Source organism: Stenella coeruleoalba (genome assembly GCF_951394435.1).
Source record: "Stenella coeruleoalba genome assembly, chromosome: 1".
Taxonomy (NCBI): domain Eukaryota; kingdom Metazoa; phylum Chordata; class Mammalia; order Artiodactyla; family Delphinidae; genus Stenella; species Stenella coeruleoalba.
The window spans coordinates 145461977-145476593 of NC_137169.1; the positions used below are offsets into that span (position 1 = coordinate 145461977).

Genomic DNA, 14617 nt, shown 5'->3' on the forward strand with positions numbered 1-14617 from the left:
AGTTATGTTTCATTTTATCCCTAAGCAGAATATAATGTGTGGCTTAATTACATTATTCATCAGGCTTAATTCTAAAGTTAGTTTGGTCTTAAAAAAAAAAAAAAAAGATTGGGGCTTCCCTGGTGGCGCAGTGGTTGAGAGTCCGCCTGCCGATGCAGGGGACGTGGGTTCGTGCCCCGGTCTGGGAAGATCCCACATGCCGCGGAGCGGCTGGGCCTGTGAGCCATGGCCGCTGAACCTGCGCATCCGGAGCCTGTGCTCCGCAACAGGAGAAGCCCGCGTACCGCAAAAAAAAAAAAAAGATTGGCATCACTAGGGATAATGGTAGCAACAAATATTTTTAAAGCACTTCTAGGCTACATATTATTTTTAGAAAGAGCTATAGGGGATTGTGAGGCATAATTAAGAGGCAAAAAAACCCCCCAGGAGCAGGATTAAATAGAGCAAGGGGAAAGAGATCTTTGAGTAGGAAGAGCTAAAAAGCAGGTAAAAGGCTTATTAATATGTTTAGATCATATCAAATTAGAAGCCAATAGAGAACCTAGAAAAAAATAACATGATTAAACTAACAGATAAAAAAAGATTTTTTGATGGGAAAGAAGTGAACTCCCAATTGTTACCTAGTAAACCACTCTTCTCTTTTCTCAATCTTATCTGACTGATTTTTTTGGGGGGAAAAAAAAGAATAGATAAATTCACATGCTTCATGTTAAAATCTAAATCCCTAAATCTCTTTGTCTTAATCCTTAAATATCTTATACACAAAGGAAAAACTCATGTGTCATTTTGTGATCCTCTTAGCTACTGAGATCAGTTTTTTGTCAAGAAATGGGTAACAGAAACATCTTACACAGTAATTGAACATTACCAGGTGTTTACCAACATAATCCAGTTCCTTGGTCTACCTTGGAAAACGAGATTCAGTTTTTAAAAAAATGACTTAAATAATTTGCTGCTACAGTACTAGAACAGTATAGTGGGTACTCAAGAAAATGTGCTGAATGAAAATTTTCAATAATTTGCCATTATTTATGTTTCATCACCTTAAAACGTACACCAACTTTTAATACTGCCTCACTTACTTGTGCTTGCATATTTTAAACAATTTCTATTTTAAATCAGACTGACTAGTTTAGGCACATGCCTGCCTGAAATACCGATGTTATTAGACCAGAGAAGTTTATTCAAAAAGGTAGTAGACACAATTCTGTAATTTCAGCTTCTCTGAGACCATAAGAATCCTAAATTATTTTCTTTGGTCACTAAAGAAACACTGAAGATCTAACTATAGTCAATTTTGTCCAAGATCAGGTAAAACAATTAACCTTGATTTTTAAGATACTACCTACTAACATCTGAAAACCATCAGTCTCATGAAAAAATAGTGGGGCTTCCCTGGTGGCGCAGTGGTTAAGAATCCGCCTGCCGGGCTTCCCTGGTGGCGCAGTGGTTGAGAGTCCGCCTGCCAATGTAGGGGACGCGGGTTCGTGCCCTGGTCAGGGAGGATCCCACATGCCGCGGAGCGGCAGGGCCCGTGAGCCATGGCCGCTGAGCCTGCGCGTCCGGAGCCTGTGCTCCACAACGGGAGAGGCCACAACAGTGAGAGGCCCGCGTACCGCAAAAAAAAAAAAAAAAGAATCCACCTGCCAATGCAGGGGACACGGGTTCGAGCCCTGGTCCGGTAAGATCCCACATGCCACGGAGCAACTAAGCCCATGTGCCACAACTACTGAGCCCACACGCCTAGAGCCCATGCTCCTCAACAAGAGAAGCCAACACAACGAGAAGCCCACACCCCGCAATGAAGAGGAGTCCCCACTAGCTGCAACTACAGAAAGCCCGTGCGCAGCAACAAAGACCCAACGCCAAAAAATAAATAAATAAAATAAATCTATTAAAAAAAAGTCAACATACGAGAGAATGAAGATTTAACTAAATCTTGATTTCCCACATGCACTAAACACACCTCCACATAAGCCAAAATAGGCACTATTAATTTGTGACAATAGGAGGACTCAAATCATTCCAAGAAAAGGAAATTAACAGTGCACTGGATAAACAGCTCATACAATTTTTGATTTAACATCTTGAATTTGTTTGGAGACATGACTATGTTCACAAGTTGAGAGAATTATAGAACTTTCAGTCCATCAATATATGTGAACCAACAGAGACACAATTTACCTTCACTGCCACTAGCGATGAAGTCTTCATTATGGCCTCCAAAACATGAATGAATTGTATAAAACCCTTGTGTAACACCTTGATACTTTCTTACTAAAACTCTGTCTTGCAAGTCCCATAAATGAACTCCCTGTAAGCAAAAGAGAATTCAGGTATTTATTCTAACTCAACTCAAAACAATTTTAAAAAGTTACCTGTGACTATCCCTTTGCCTGATGAACATTTTCATTTTCTATTTATGCGAAATGCCAACTGAAAAATTTCGAGTTGACTCTACAAACTTAAGGATCAAACACATTTGAAATTTAAGAATTCACAGAAATACTTGTTTATATATACTAAAAATCACAATAAACTTTAACTAAGCTAAATTTTTCTGAGAATTATGCTAATAAACTCACCTGAGTTGCTACATTTAACAAAGCTAATCGGCCGTTCTTTGAAATAGTAAAAGACATAATGGGATGATCTTCTTGTACTCTGTAACCAAAAAATAATATGTCAAAAGAAACATACTAAGAATCAACACATTCAAATTATCAAAATACAAAATGTTCTAGCTTAAGTATCACAAATTTTGTCTGTATTCGCTATTATATACTATATTTCAATCAATAAAAAGATTCTGAGTTAATAACTACTAAGCACCACCTGACTATCCACCCAAATTACCAATCAAACCAAAACCAAAACCATAATAAAAACTTTTTCTGAAGAAGTAAGTTCCACTACACTTTTATTTTAACATAAATCAGATAACTGTTGTTTAATGGATACAAAATATAGTTACATGTTCCTATCTGTAAGGTCCTCGAAGTTATATCCCCGAATTCGCTGGTGTGTATCTGATGCCAAAACAGTCTTCCCGTCACTCAAGCACCAAAGGCATTGCACTCTCACCCCTTCCCAGGAGTCAAGAAGATTACCGTCTAAATCCTGAGGAGAAAATTACTATTAACTCCATTATTTAACAGCACTCAGAAAGCAAACAAAAACAAAAGAATCTCTTAGCATATCTTTTTGTAATGTTTGTCTTTTCCTGAGACTGATCTCAACCTAATTGTTCCATAAGTGTTTTTAATCATCAGAATTTGAATATAGGTCAAATTTCATTACAATACCTAAGGGGGAGGGGGAGAATCTTAGTAAATCTATCTTCCCTTCAATAACCTACCATGCACAGATAAGTACAATAAATACAAAGAAAGAAAGAATCCTTAAGTTTTAAGGTCTCACAACTTTTGGAAAAGAATTCAAACATTCCTTTAAAATTCACTATACTGGGACTTGTCCTGTAATATTCACAAGTTATGATATGGAAAACAATTACTAAAACATTAATTATAACTTTATAGAACTTAGGAATCTGTTACGACATTTTTTAAAAAGTCACCAAGTCTGTAACGTGCTGAGCAAAGCTCTTAGGATCATTATCTTATTGAACATTCAGAGCTCTGAGAGGCATTCCCATTCCCATTTTACAGATTAGGGAACTACCAAAGTCCTGTATCATGAAGGTTTAAACAATGTATGGGATGGCAAAGTCAGCAGAAACATATATGCGTCTTGAACACAGGGAATTAAGAACTAATGGCTTACATGCTAAAATGTACAGCATGGTGACTACAGTTAATAATACTGTATTGCATATGTGAAAGTTGCTAAAAGTAAATCTTAAAAATCCTCATCATAACAAAAAAAAATTCTTGTAACTATGTATGGTGATGGATGTTAACTAGACTTATTGTGGTAATCATTTTGTAATACATACAAATACTGAATCATTATGTTGTACACTTGAAACTAATATGTTATATGTCAATTAGATCAATCAATCAATGCAGTAAAGTATTAGCCCATGGAGAGAAAGTCCAGAAATAAAATGCTAAATTAGTATATAACAATGGTATTGACCACTTGAAATAACTTTTTAAAAGAATTAGGGGCTTCCCTAGTGGCGCAGTGGTTGAGAATCTGCCTGCCTATGCAGGGGACACGGGTTCGAGCCCTGGTCTGGGAAGATCCTACATGCCGTGGAGCAACTAGGCCCGTGAGCCACAACTACTGAGCCTGTGCATCTGGAGCCTGTTCTCCGCGACAAGAGAGGCCGTGACAGTGAGAGGCCCGCGCACCGCGATGAAGTGGCCCCCACTCGCTGCAACTAGAGAAAGCCCTCGCACAGAAACGAAGACACAACACAGCCAAAAATAAAATAAATAAATAAATTTAAAAAAAAAAGAATTGGAAAATCATGGGTATATCAATAAAGAGTGTTGGCACAACTGGAAAAAAAACAAACAAAAAAAGAAAGAAATGGCTTACAACCATGCTGAGAGAATATGACACTAGGTTGCACGAGTCTAGCAGCCAGCTTAGTGAAATTGATAATTTGTAGTGGCTACATAAAAGTCTTTATGATAAATGACCTACATTGAATGATTTGATGGGATTTATTATCTTATTTTAGTTTTAAAAATCTAGACGGGCCTACTAGAACCACGCTAGGTAGTGATATGAGATGTGGAATCTAGATACAGAGTGATGACACGGGATTTGTATCACAATCTACCTTGTCATAAGACTTTTTACCTATTAATTTTTATTATCCCAACACTCCAAGATTAACAGGGCAGGTAATGATTAGAAGATACCTCCAATCAAGACTGCAAAGTTTTCTGGTAACACTCATCATCACTTTTATTCCTCAAATATTTAAAGACAGTCTCCTCATGAAATTCAGCTTTTTTTTTTGGATACAAAAAATTCCAAAGGGCTAAAAAAACCCAAAGAAATTAAATACTAAACCTTTTTGTCCCTATACATTAGGAACTTATTTATAAGAACAAAATGTTTAGTAGGACAATTTTTTTTAATGTTTTACTAAATTCAAAGCCTATATTTTGTATAAGCACTTGAAATGGTTTAAAAAAAAAATCCACAGAAAGTTCTATTGGACAGTGCTTTTCTAGAAAGATGGCAAAGTAGGTCTTCATATAGTATATTTTATAAAAGATATCAAGTCAAATGAATTCTTTATTTTTACAAAACTAAGTTTGCTTTTAAATAAGCAAACATTTGAAAGAGGGCACTAAATACTCACACACTGATAGAACTGCCCACGCTGACCTCCAGTCACAAAGCGTTTCCCATCTGGATTCCAAGCCACACTTGTTAAACTGTCTTCATGAGACTGGCTCATTTTTGTCCTTAGCTCTCCCGTCTACAAAGAAATAAAACTGTGGATGAGATCTTCAAGATACTCTTCTAAAGGAAATGTACAAAGAAAAAAAAAAGATAGTAACTGGGATATCTGGTTAGTTTAATACTTCTAATTAGAGAAATAAACTGTTTAAATTGCCCTCATAGAAAGAGACTATAGCACTCAGAAGAGAAATTAAGGACTTGAAGGAAAACTCAGGAGTCAAACAAAGCCTGGCGTATGTGATCCAAAGAAGAGATGAGATAAACTCCAATAGAACTCTTGTCTTAAATCAATTACATTCATAAATTAAAACATGTAATTTTTCCCAAGTAAGATAATGAAATGCCCAGTACTACATACCTATTCCTTCTGAGTTTCCACTTCTCCTTAGTTCATAGTTCTTTATAAATTTTATTCTAAAATTACAGTTCATGCAATTAGCAACTCCTTAAGAACATGATTAATAGGCAGAAAAACTATGCCCTTAAACTAGGCCAAGACTGTAGGCAATCTAAATTATGTTAAACTTCATATTCAAGATGCTCAAAATGTAGTAGGAAAAATGGGGAGAGAAAAACAAAAATTATTTTTCTGATATATAACTTTATTTCAATTAAAAGTAACAGAAAAGAATGAAGAACTTTTGTACTGTTTAGCACAGTCATTTTAAAGCATTCCCAACTAATCAAGACTATTTAGTTGATTACAACCCTCAGATATCCTCCTGTTATTTTTTCTAAGTTATCCAACTTAGAAGGTAGACACATACCATTTAATTTAGTCTTGATTCCATTTTGTTCATGGATTAGAAACAGGATCTGAGAGATAATAGCTGCCCTTGGTATAATAAAAAGTACATGGGCATAATTTTCCTGTGAGAAATGGGTAATCAAAAGTAAAAAAAAAAAAAAAAAAAAAGTGCATGATCAGGAAATGGGGCCAAGTAATAAAAGCAAAGAGGGCACAAAAACCAGAATGTCTTCCTTACACTGAAAAAGAAAAAAAAAAATTCGGCAATCTTAAATCCTTCTCCCATATTGTTTATTGCTCTCAAGTCACTGTTTTTTTGGGTTGCTCGATATAAACAGGTAAAAAATAAAAGTTTAGAAACACGAATACACATGAAACAGCTAAATCCTCAGCATTTTCTATTCACAACTGTGTTAATACACTAAGTTCTGAAGTCAGAAATGGTCTTTTTCTCTGTTATGCTCAGGACCATGAGTGTATGAGGCCATTACAGGTATCCCCTGCTTTTCAATAGTTCACTTTCCGCCAAGTGGCTTTCACAAAGACCTACATTAGTACCTGTTTTTGCTAACCAAAAGACATCTGAAGAGGATTTTTGCTTTTACAAAAAAAGTCCGTGAAAAAGGAAAGTAGTGTTCAGTGTTTTGCAATGAATTGTCACAGAGGCAGCACACACCCTGAAGAGTGAGAGTGGCATCGCTAAGCTCCTTCCCAGGAACTGTGCTCAGCATCTCAGCATCAAGCTGCCATGGCTTTGAACTATGTGAGCATCTGTGCTTTATCTTGATTTCTTTTGTGCATCCATTAGTAAGATGTGTCCTAAGGTAACTGCTTCTTCACTTTACGCCAGGGGTCCCCAACCCCCGGGCTGCGCACAAGTACCGGTCCCTGGCCTGTTAGGAACTGGGTCGCACAGCAGGAAGTGAGCGGCGGGCGAGCGAGGGAAGCTTCATCTGCCGCTCCCCATCGCTAGCGTTAGCGCCTGAACCATCCCCTTCCCCTACCCGCCACACCCCCCCCCCACCCTGTCCGTGGAAAAACTGTCTTCCACGAAATCGGTCCCTGGTGCCAAAAAGGTTGGGGACCGCTGCTTTACGCCATTTCAGCTTATGAAACATTCCACAGGAATACTCTACTTTTCAAGTAGCATGGGAAACCTGTAATTAGGAATCTACCTAAAAACACAAAGGAGCAATTTGAAAACTGACTTAAAAGAACCACTCTTTTAGAACAAGTCTATGTAACGTAATGCACAGTAAAACAGTTAAGCTAGAACATAGTTGAACTGTCCAGAAATTCAAAATTGACTCAAAGGAAGACTACACAGGCACTATAAATTGAGTCTCTATTATAGGATTATGACTATGTACCTCTCCTCCCTTTGAGGGGGGAAAAACAACTTTAATGGAAAAAAAAATTGTCTTTTAGGTCAGATTCAGTTCAAGCCTGTTTCATTGAGAAGCCATCCAATCTATTCTGTGCTTTGCCACCCCCCGAGCCCAATCAGAAATACAACACTGATTCAACACCGGTTTGATAAAAATGGCATAAAGACATTTTGGGGACAACTGAGGATTTTTTAATTATGAAATGAATATTAGACATGAGAGAATTAAAGTTAATGTTCTTAGATAAGATAATGGCATTTGATTATGTAGGAGAATGTTATTTTTTAGGAGATACGTGCTTAAGTATTAAGGAGTAAAATATCATCTTAATTTACTTCCAGATGTTTTGGGTATGGAGATATATATATATATATAAGCACGTACATTTGTATGCATGCATGTAGGTATGTACACACATATGTGACAAAATGTTAGTAACATCTGTTGAATCTAGGGTGGCCGGAATACAGGTCATCACTGTCATCACTGTACTCATCTTTCAACCTTTCTCAGTGTTTGGAAATTTTCTTAATAAAAAGCTGGGTTGAAACAGAAATCTTACTGTAGAATTAGATTTATGGCACATCATCTTCAGGTACATCTTAGTATTCATCTGTCCTCTATACCATCTTATTGTATGAGTCATTTCTATGGAGCTCTAGCTTCACTCTCTTGGTAAAAATCAACTTACTTATAGGTCCTCAAACTCAAAACCACATCCTTTCAACTTACATTTCTACACTCAAACCCACAGCCTGAACTATTCACCTGCCTAGAGGTTAAAAAACCAAAGAACGGGACTTCCCTGGTGGTCCAGTGGTTAAGATTCAGTGCTTCCACTGCAGGGGACAGGGGTTCGATCCCTGGTCGGGGAACTAAGATCCCGCATGCCGCGCAGCACGGCAAAAAAAAACAAAAAAAAGAAAAGAAACATTATTTAAAAAAAAAAAAAAAAACCCAAAACAACCACCCCCTCCCGCAAAATCACCTAACCAGTCACCTTATAGAAGTTTAAAAAATAATTATGTGTGTGTATATATATACATATATATATATATATATATATATATATATTTTTTTTTTTTGGCGGTACACGGGCCTCTCACTGTTGTAGCCTCTCCCGTTGCGGAGCACAGGCTCCGTATGTGCAGGCTCAGCGGCCATGGCTCATGGGCCCAGCCGCTCCAGCATGTGGGATCTTCCCGGACCGGGGCACGAACCCGTGTCCCTCACATCGGCAGGCGGACTCTCAACCACTGCGCCACCAGGGAAGCCCAAAAATAATTTTAAATGATAACTACAAGGTTTCCAAATAGAGTCTGTAGATAATGGAGTGAACTCAGTGCTGAGTTTTTCTAATGGGATGGGACCCTAGATAAAGTGTTCAAGTTTTCATTTAGAAACCGTAATAAAACCCTTAATAATAAGTACTGAAAACATAATTTAAATTTACTAAACGAGATTGGAACATTAAATATAGGCAAGGAGATGGTGCAATTGCCATCAGAATGGAAAATTTGGTATAATGTCGATATTTTCACACTTGAAAGGTAAGTTTCGTGTACCACTGTGCAACTGTAAAACAACTGTAAAGTCTTTTTTGAGGTACAAAGTACTACAGTAAATAGTACAAATTATACACTACGAAGTACAACATCCCTAAAAATACCTGCTGCTCATTCTTTCAAAAATGCTACTATGCTCAACATAATATTTAAATTTAGTATAAATCTGGACACCTGGGTTCCATTTGACGAATTATCTTTTACAAGAGATACATTCATGGTAATTTAGGTTGAATGATGCTGGTCTACAGATCATGAATAAAGTTATAATGAATACATGCAGTATGACTATACTTTAAAGACTAAACCAAGGATGAAATCTGCTCACTTGTACATTCCAAAGCCAAAGCTCAGAGCAGTCGTCAGGGCCACAAGCAACAAGATAGTTGTCATCTGGACTCCATGCAATATAAGAAACACCGTAAGCATGTCCTTCTAAAGTTTTAAGCAGTTTTAGCAGGTGTGTATCCTAGGAGGGAAAACAAGACAACTTAGTTAACTCCAATTCCTAAAGTCCCAAGAACTTAAATAGCTGCGAAGATGAACTTTGATAATATAATTTAAATCTGAGGACATTTCCACAGATTTCACCAATTTCCCCCGCAACTGAAGCTCTAACAGCTTGCTTCATAAAGACTCGTTCTTGCTGCAGTATCTGTTAAGCGTCTACTACACACAAGGGCATTGTATGCTAGATGGAAATAAAGATGACACAGACCTTGTCCTTATGAGACTTTCAAGGAAACTGAAAACAGGTATAATAGAAGCTAACCCCCTCCTTTTTAAGACAGTTTTAGTGAGATATAACTTACCATAAAATTCACCCTTTTTAAAGTATATGATTCAGTGGCTTTTAGTATATTCACAGATTGTGCAACCATCACTACTATCTAACTTGAGAACATTTTCATCACCCCAAAAAGAACCCCCATACTCATTAGCAGTTATTCCCCATTCTCCCTCCCTCCAGCGCTGGCAACCCGACTTACTCTATGGATTTGCCTGTTCTGGACATTCCATATAAATGAAATCATACAACATCTAAGCCTTTTGTAATTGGCTTCTTTCACTTAGCATGATGTTTTCAGGGTTCATCCATGTTGTGGAATATAACAGTATTTTATGCCTTTTAGTTGCTGAATAATATTCCATTTTATGACTACACTGTATTTTGCAACATCTGGATTGTTTCTTTTTTTGGCTATTATGAATAATGTTGCTACAACTATGTATGAGTTTTTGTGCAGACCTGTCTTTATTTCTCTTGGGTCTATACGTAGGAGTAGAATTGCTGGGTCATATGCCAACGCTGTGCTAAACATTTTGAGGAGCTGCCAAACTGTTTTCCAAGTGTTTGAACCGTTTTACATTCCCACCAGCAGAGCTATCACTTATTTAGTGCTGATCAGTAATAGCACTATCCACAAACAATATCTCATTTAAACCTCATAAATCTAAAAGGTTAAGTATTAATTCTCCTCCCCTGTATTTCAGGGAAGGAACTGAAGGTTCAGATAGGTTACAAACTTGCCTTTGTTGATACCAGGGAACCTGAGGTGCCCGACTCTGAAGCTTTACAGGATGAACTATATATAGTGCAAACACTGAAGTGACAAGACTGGAAAACCTGACACCATTATTTTAGGCTAAAGGGTTAAATTTTATCCTGTGAGTGAAGAGCCACTTATGATTTTTAAGCTTGGGAATATATACTATACTTGGTTTTAGGAACAGAACTCATACAACAGTGTGGAAGATGAATCAGAACGAAGAGACACAGGATAAGGACACCCCTAATGAGCCAGCACAGCAGCCATATAGTTAAGACAAAAAAATGAGGCCCTAAACTAACATGGTCAGGACTGAAAGAGGTCAGATCAAAATATACATGGGACGTAAAACTGACATGACAGGATGAGACAAGAAATGTTCAAAGACAACCTCTAAATTTCTGTTTTAGGGGATAAGGATGGATACAGACAGTGAATAGAGGAAGCAGGAATTTGGCTAGACTAAAGACTTATGGAGACCAGTTTTGAGCCTCGGGGAAATTCCAATGGTGATGACCCACAAGCAGTTAGAAATGGGTCTGGAACTAGCCTGCTAAAACAAGACTGGGAATTTGTTTGACAAAATTCAACAGTTCACAATGTAATTACTTCTGATTCTTCTTCGGGAAGATGACAATAGGTATGGAGTATTTTATCACAGTATCATTAGGTCAAAGTGGCTTGCATAATTTAATAAGCAAGTCAATTCTTTTGGACTAGTTCAAGATCTTCTAGGAACAAACTTTCATTCATAGTGGTGCTTTAGATCTACACAAAGATTTGCTTCTAAACTAATGACAAACAGTACTACTACAGAAGTGTTTAACTCAAAAACTAAATGTCCATCAACAGATGAATGGATAAAGATGTGGTACATATAATACAATGGAATATTACTCAGCCATAAAAAGGACTGAAATTTGATCATTTGTAGAAATGTGGCTGGACCTAGAGTCTGTCATACGAAGTGAAGTAAGTCAGAAAGAGAAAAACGAATATTGTATATTAACACATATATGTGAAATCTAGAAAAATAGTACAGACGAACCTATTTCCAGGGCAGGAAGAGAGACGCAGACGTAGAGAATGGACGTGTGGACACAGTGGGGAAGGAGAGGGTGGGATGAATTGGGAGATTATGTTTGACATAAATACACTACCATGTGTAGAACAGACAGCTAGCGGGAACCTGCAGTATAGCACAGGGAGCTCAGCTTGGTGCTCCGTGATGACCTAGATGGGTGGGATGGGGGGAGGGGATGGGAGGGAGGTCCAAGAGGAAGGGGATATATGTATACATATAGCTGATTCACTTCGTTGTACAGGAGAAACTAACACAACATGGCAAAGCGATTACACTCCAATAAAAAAAATACCAAAAACTGTTTCATGCACATTAATTAAAAAATACAACGCTGTAAAACAGGGGTCCCCAACCCCTGGACCGACACTGGTCTGCAGCGTGTTAGGAACCGGGCCACACAGCAGGAGGCAAGCGGCGGGTGAGCCAGCGAAGCTTCACCTGCCGCTCCCCGTCACTCCCCGTCGCTCCCCATCGCTTGCATCACCGCCTGAACCATCTTCCCCCCCGCCCCCACCCATGGAAAAACTGTCTTCCACGAAACCGGTCCCTGGTGCCAAAAAGGTTGGGGACCACTGTAAAAGAAGAAGTTGAAAACAAATGAGAATATTAATATTGTATCTTCTGAAGTACAATATCTCTATAGTAAGATATTCCAAGTGGTAATACTGTGTTCATGGAACCCACTTAACTTTGCTTGGATTTTGGGCAGGGGAATGGGTAAAATTCCTTTTTGGGGGAAAGGTAAGAAAACCTGTTAAAAGAAACTAGGCATTGGAATCACATCAATTGAAATCTTAAGGTTCTCTATACATTCTTTTTTCTATCCATTAAAAGTACACACACACAAAACACATGTTCCAAAAGAGCACCAATTTTCTTAAGAAGTTTTTCAAATAGTATTTGACAGAATAAAATATCATGATACCAAAGTCTATGAATGTAAGCATTAACTCTGCATTTCCCAAGCTAATCTGGCCATAAAAGCCCTTTACATATAACACCTATTAACATCTTGCTTAAGCAGTATTCTCACAGAAACACTTTGGGAAACACTGGCATAAAAGTCTGAACTCCTTAGTGTGCAAGATCCTCCTCGACCTGGTTGCTACTTACTTCATTAACCTCATCTCCTAGTCTACAAAATCTCTTTGCCCAAATGTCCAGCCACATTATCTTTCACACAAGGACCAGGTGTAACTGGTTTTGCCTAAATAATTATTTACTTCTCCTTCACCCAAGACTTAACTTGTCTTAACTTTCCCTTGCTTTCCAGTTCCAGTACACTATATTATCAGGAGCCCAGTGTGACTTCTCTCTATCAAAAGGCCTGGCACACAGCAGGTGCTCAATAAATACTTGCTAAACCAAAGGAACTCTTACACACTGCTGCTAGAAGAAAAAACAAAATAAAAAAAGTTTTGATATTGTTGCTTTCTTTTCAGACATCTTGCAAATAACTACTGAACAAAAATGCTCCTCATAATAGTATTCAAAGGCTATGACTGGATCCCAACCTATTTTTCTAGTCATGTTTCCCACGCTTTGCCTTGGTCATCCTATTCTCTTACTTGGGGGTGGGGAGAAAGGAAGGGAAGGTCCCTCTCTTCCTTTTCCTGTCTCTACCTGTGCTATGCACAGCAAGCCTCAAATGAGGTACTCCTAACCTGTGAAGCTACTTGGTGCTTTCACAATACTTTACATATACTGTACGATTCTTATTTCAATGTATGTAATTCCCCTTTCTAAACTGTGCATTCCTTTCACAGAGGTTCTTAACCTGAGATCTAAAGGAGTCATCCAGGGATAGAAGCAGCAGTCCTTGTACTTGAAAATGCACACCTTTATTTTCACTAACCACAGACTGAAGTTCAGTATTTCCTTCAATCTTGAATGCAGGCAGTTAACAAGCAAGGTAGTATCAAGTATTATATTAGGTCATATTAGGTGACTGTTAATAATGGAAATCTCAAATATTTTCACATCATATTATAGTTGTTGCAGATATCTCAAAATATTATTTATGCTTGTCACTAATTCAAAATTCTTATAGCTATCAGATCTGCTGCTAGAATTTGTTACTGAATATGTTAATAAAAAAGCAGCATTATTACTATACTGTATCTGTACTATTTTGATAACTATATTTCAATATAATTGGGTTTCCTTTGTAATTAATATATAATATATACTTGGGCTTCCTATGTGTTTTGGTTTATGCATTTAAAAACATTATTCTGAGGAGGGGGTCCACAGGGTTCAGACTGCCAGAGGAGTACATGGTACAATAAAAGGGAAAGAATGCCTTATTTAAGACAAAGGGTAGATCTTATTTACCTTTCTTCATTCATAGCATAGTGCAGGTACACAAGAATTGATGTATGCTGTCAAATTTGATTCTCTTCTTTTTAAAATATTTCCTTTTATGGCTCCCTTTCTCTATTTTTTCAACATAAGAGTTCAAAACTTTATTGTGGGCTAATATCATATTCTAATTCTAAATTTTAAAATAAGATTACTTATAATTTCTCATTTTAGGTGAATGACTCCTATACCAAATACATCTCCCTAACCTATTGGAAGTCACGTACTTCCTTGATTGCTCGATAAATGTTTAATTGGCTGAAAGAAATGGAAACACTTATTTCTACGAATCTGTAGGTCACCTGGTTATAAACAAAGACAAATCTAATTTTAGAGAGAACTTAGAATTTTAAATCCAGAATACAATACTTTTCATATGTATCACTGGGGGGGGGGAGAAATGGGGGGGGTGTTTAACAGAGGTTCCACAAATTACAGAAGATAATGAAGGGTTTCAGAAGGCAAAATGGTAACGAGTCTTTTCTAACCTGTGACAGAATGGACATTGTATTAATCTGTAAATCAAGTATTAA

The 14617-nt window shown here is 37.5% G+C and overlaps 1 protein-coding gene across 2 annotated transcripts in view; it reads right to left on the minus strand.

Moving 5' to 3' along the window:
* The window catches only part of WDR26 (WD repeat domain 26), a 43232-nt gene that overhangs the window by 9673 nt on the left and 18942 nt on the right, over positions 1-14617 (minus strand). For both annotated transcript variants that reach the window (XM_079920061.1, XM_079920062.1), the window contains exons 8-12: positions 9418-9558; positions 5285-5404; positions 2975-3120; positions 2586-2664; positions 2185-2314 (exon numbers count right to left, since the gene is read on the minus strand). In XM_079920061.1, coding sequence (XP_079776187.1) covers positions 2185-2314; positions 2586-2664; positions 2975-3120; positions 5285-5404; positions 9418-9558 — 616 coding nt within the window. The remainder of the gene's footprint in view (positions 1-2184; positions 2315-2585; positions 2665-2974; positions 3121-5284; positions 5405-9417; positions 9559-14617) is intronic.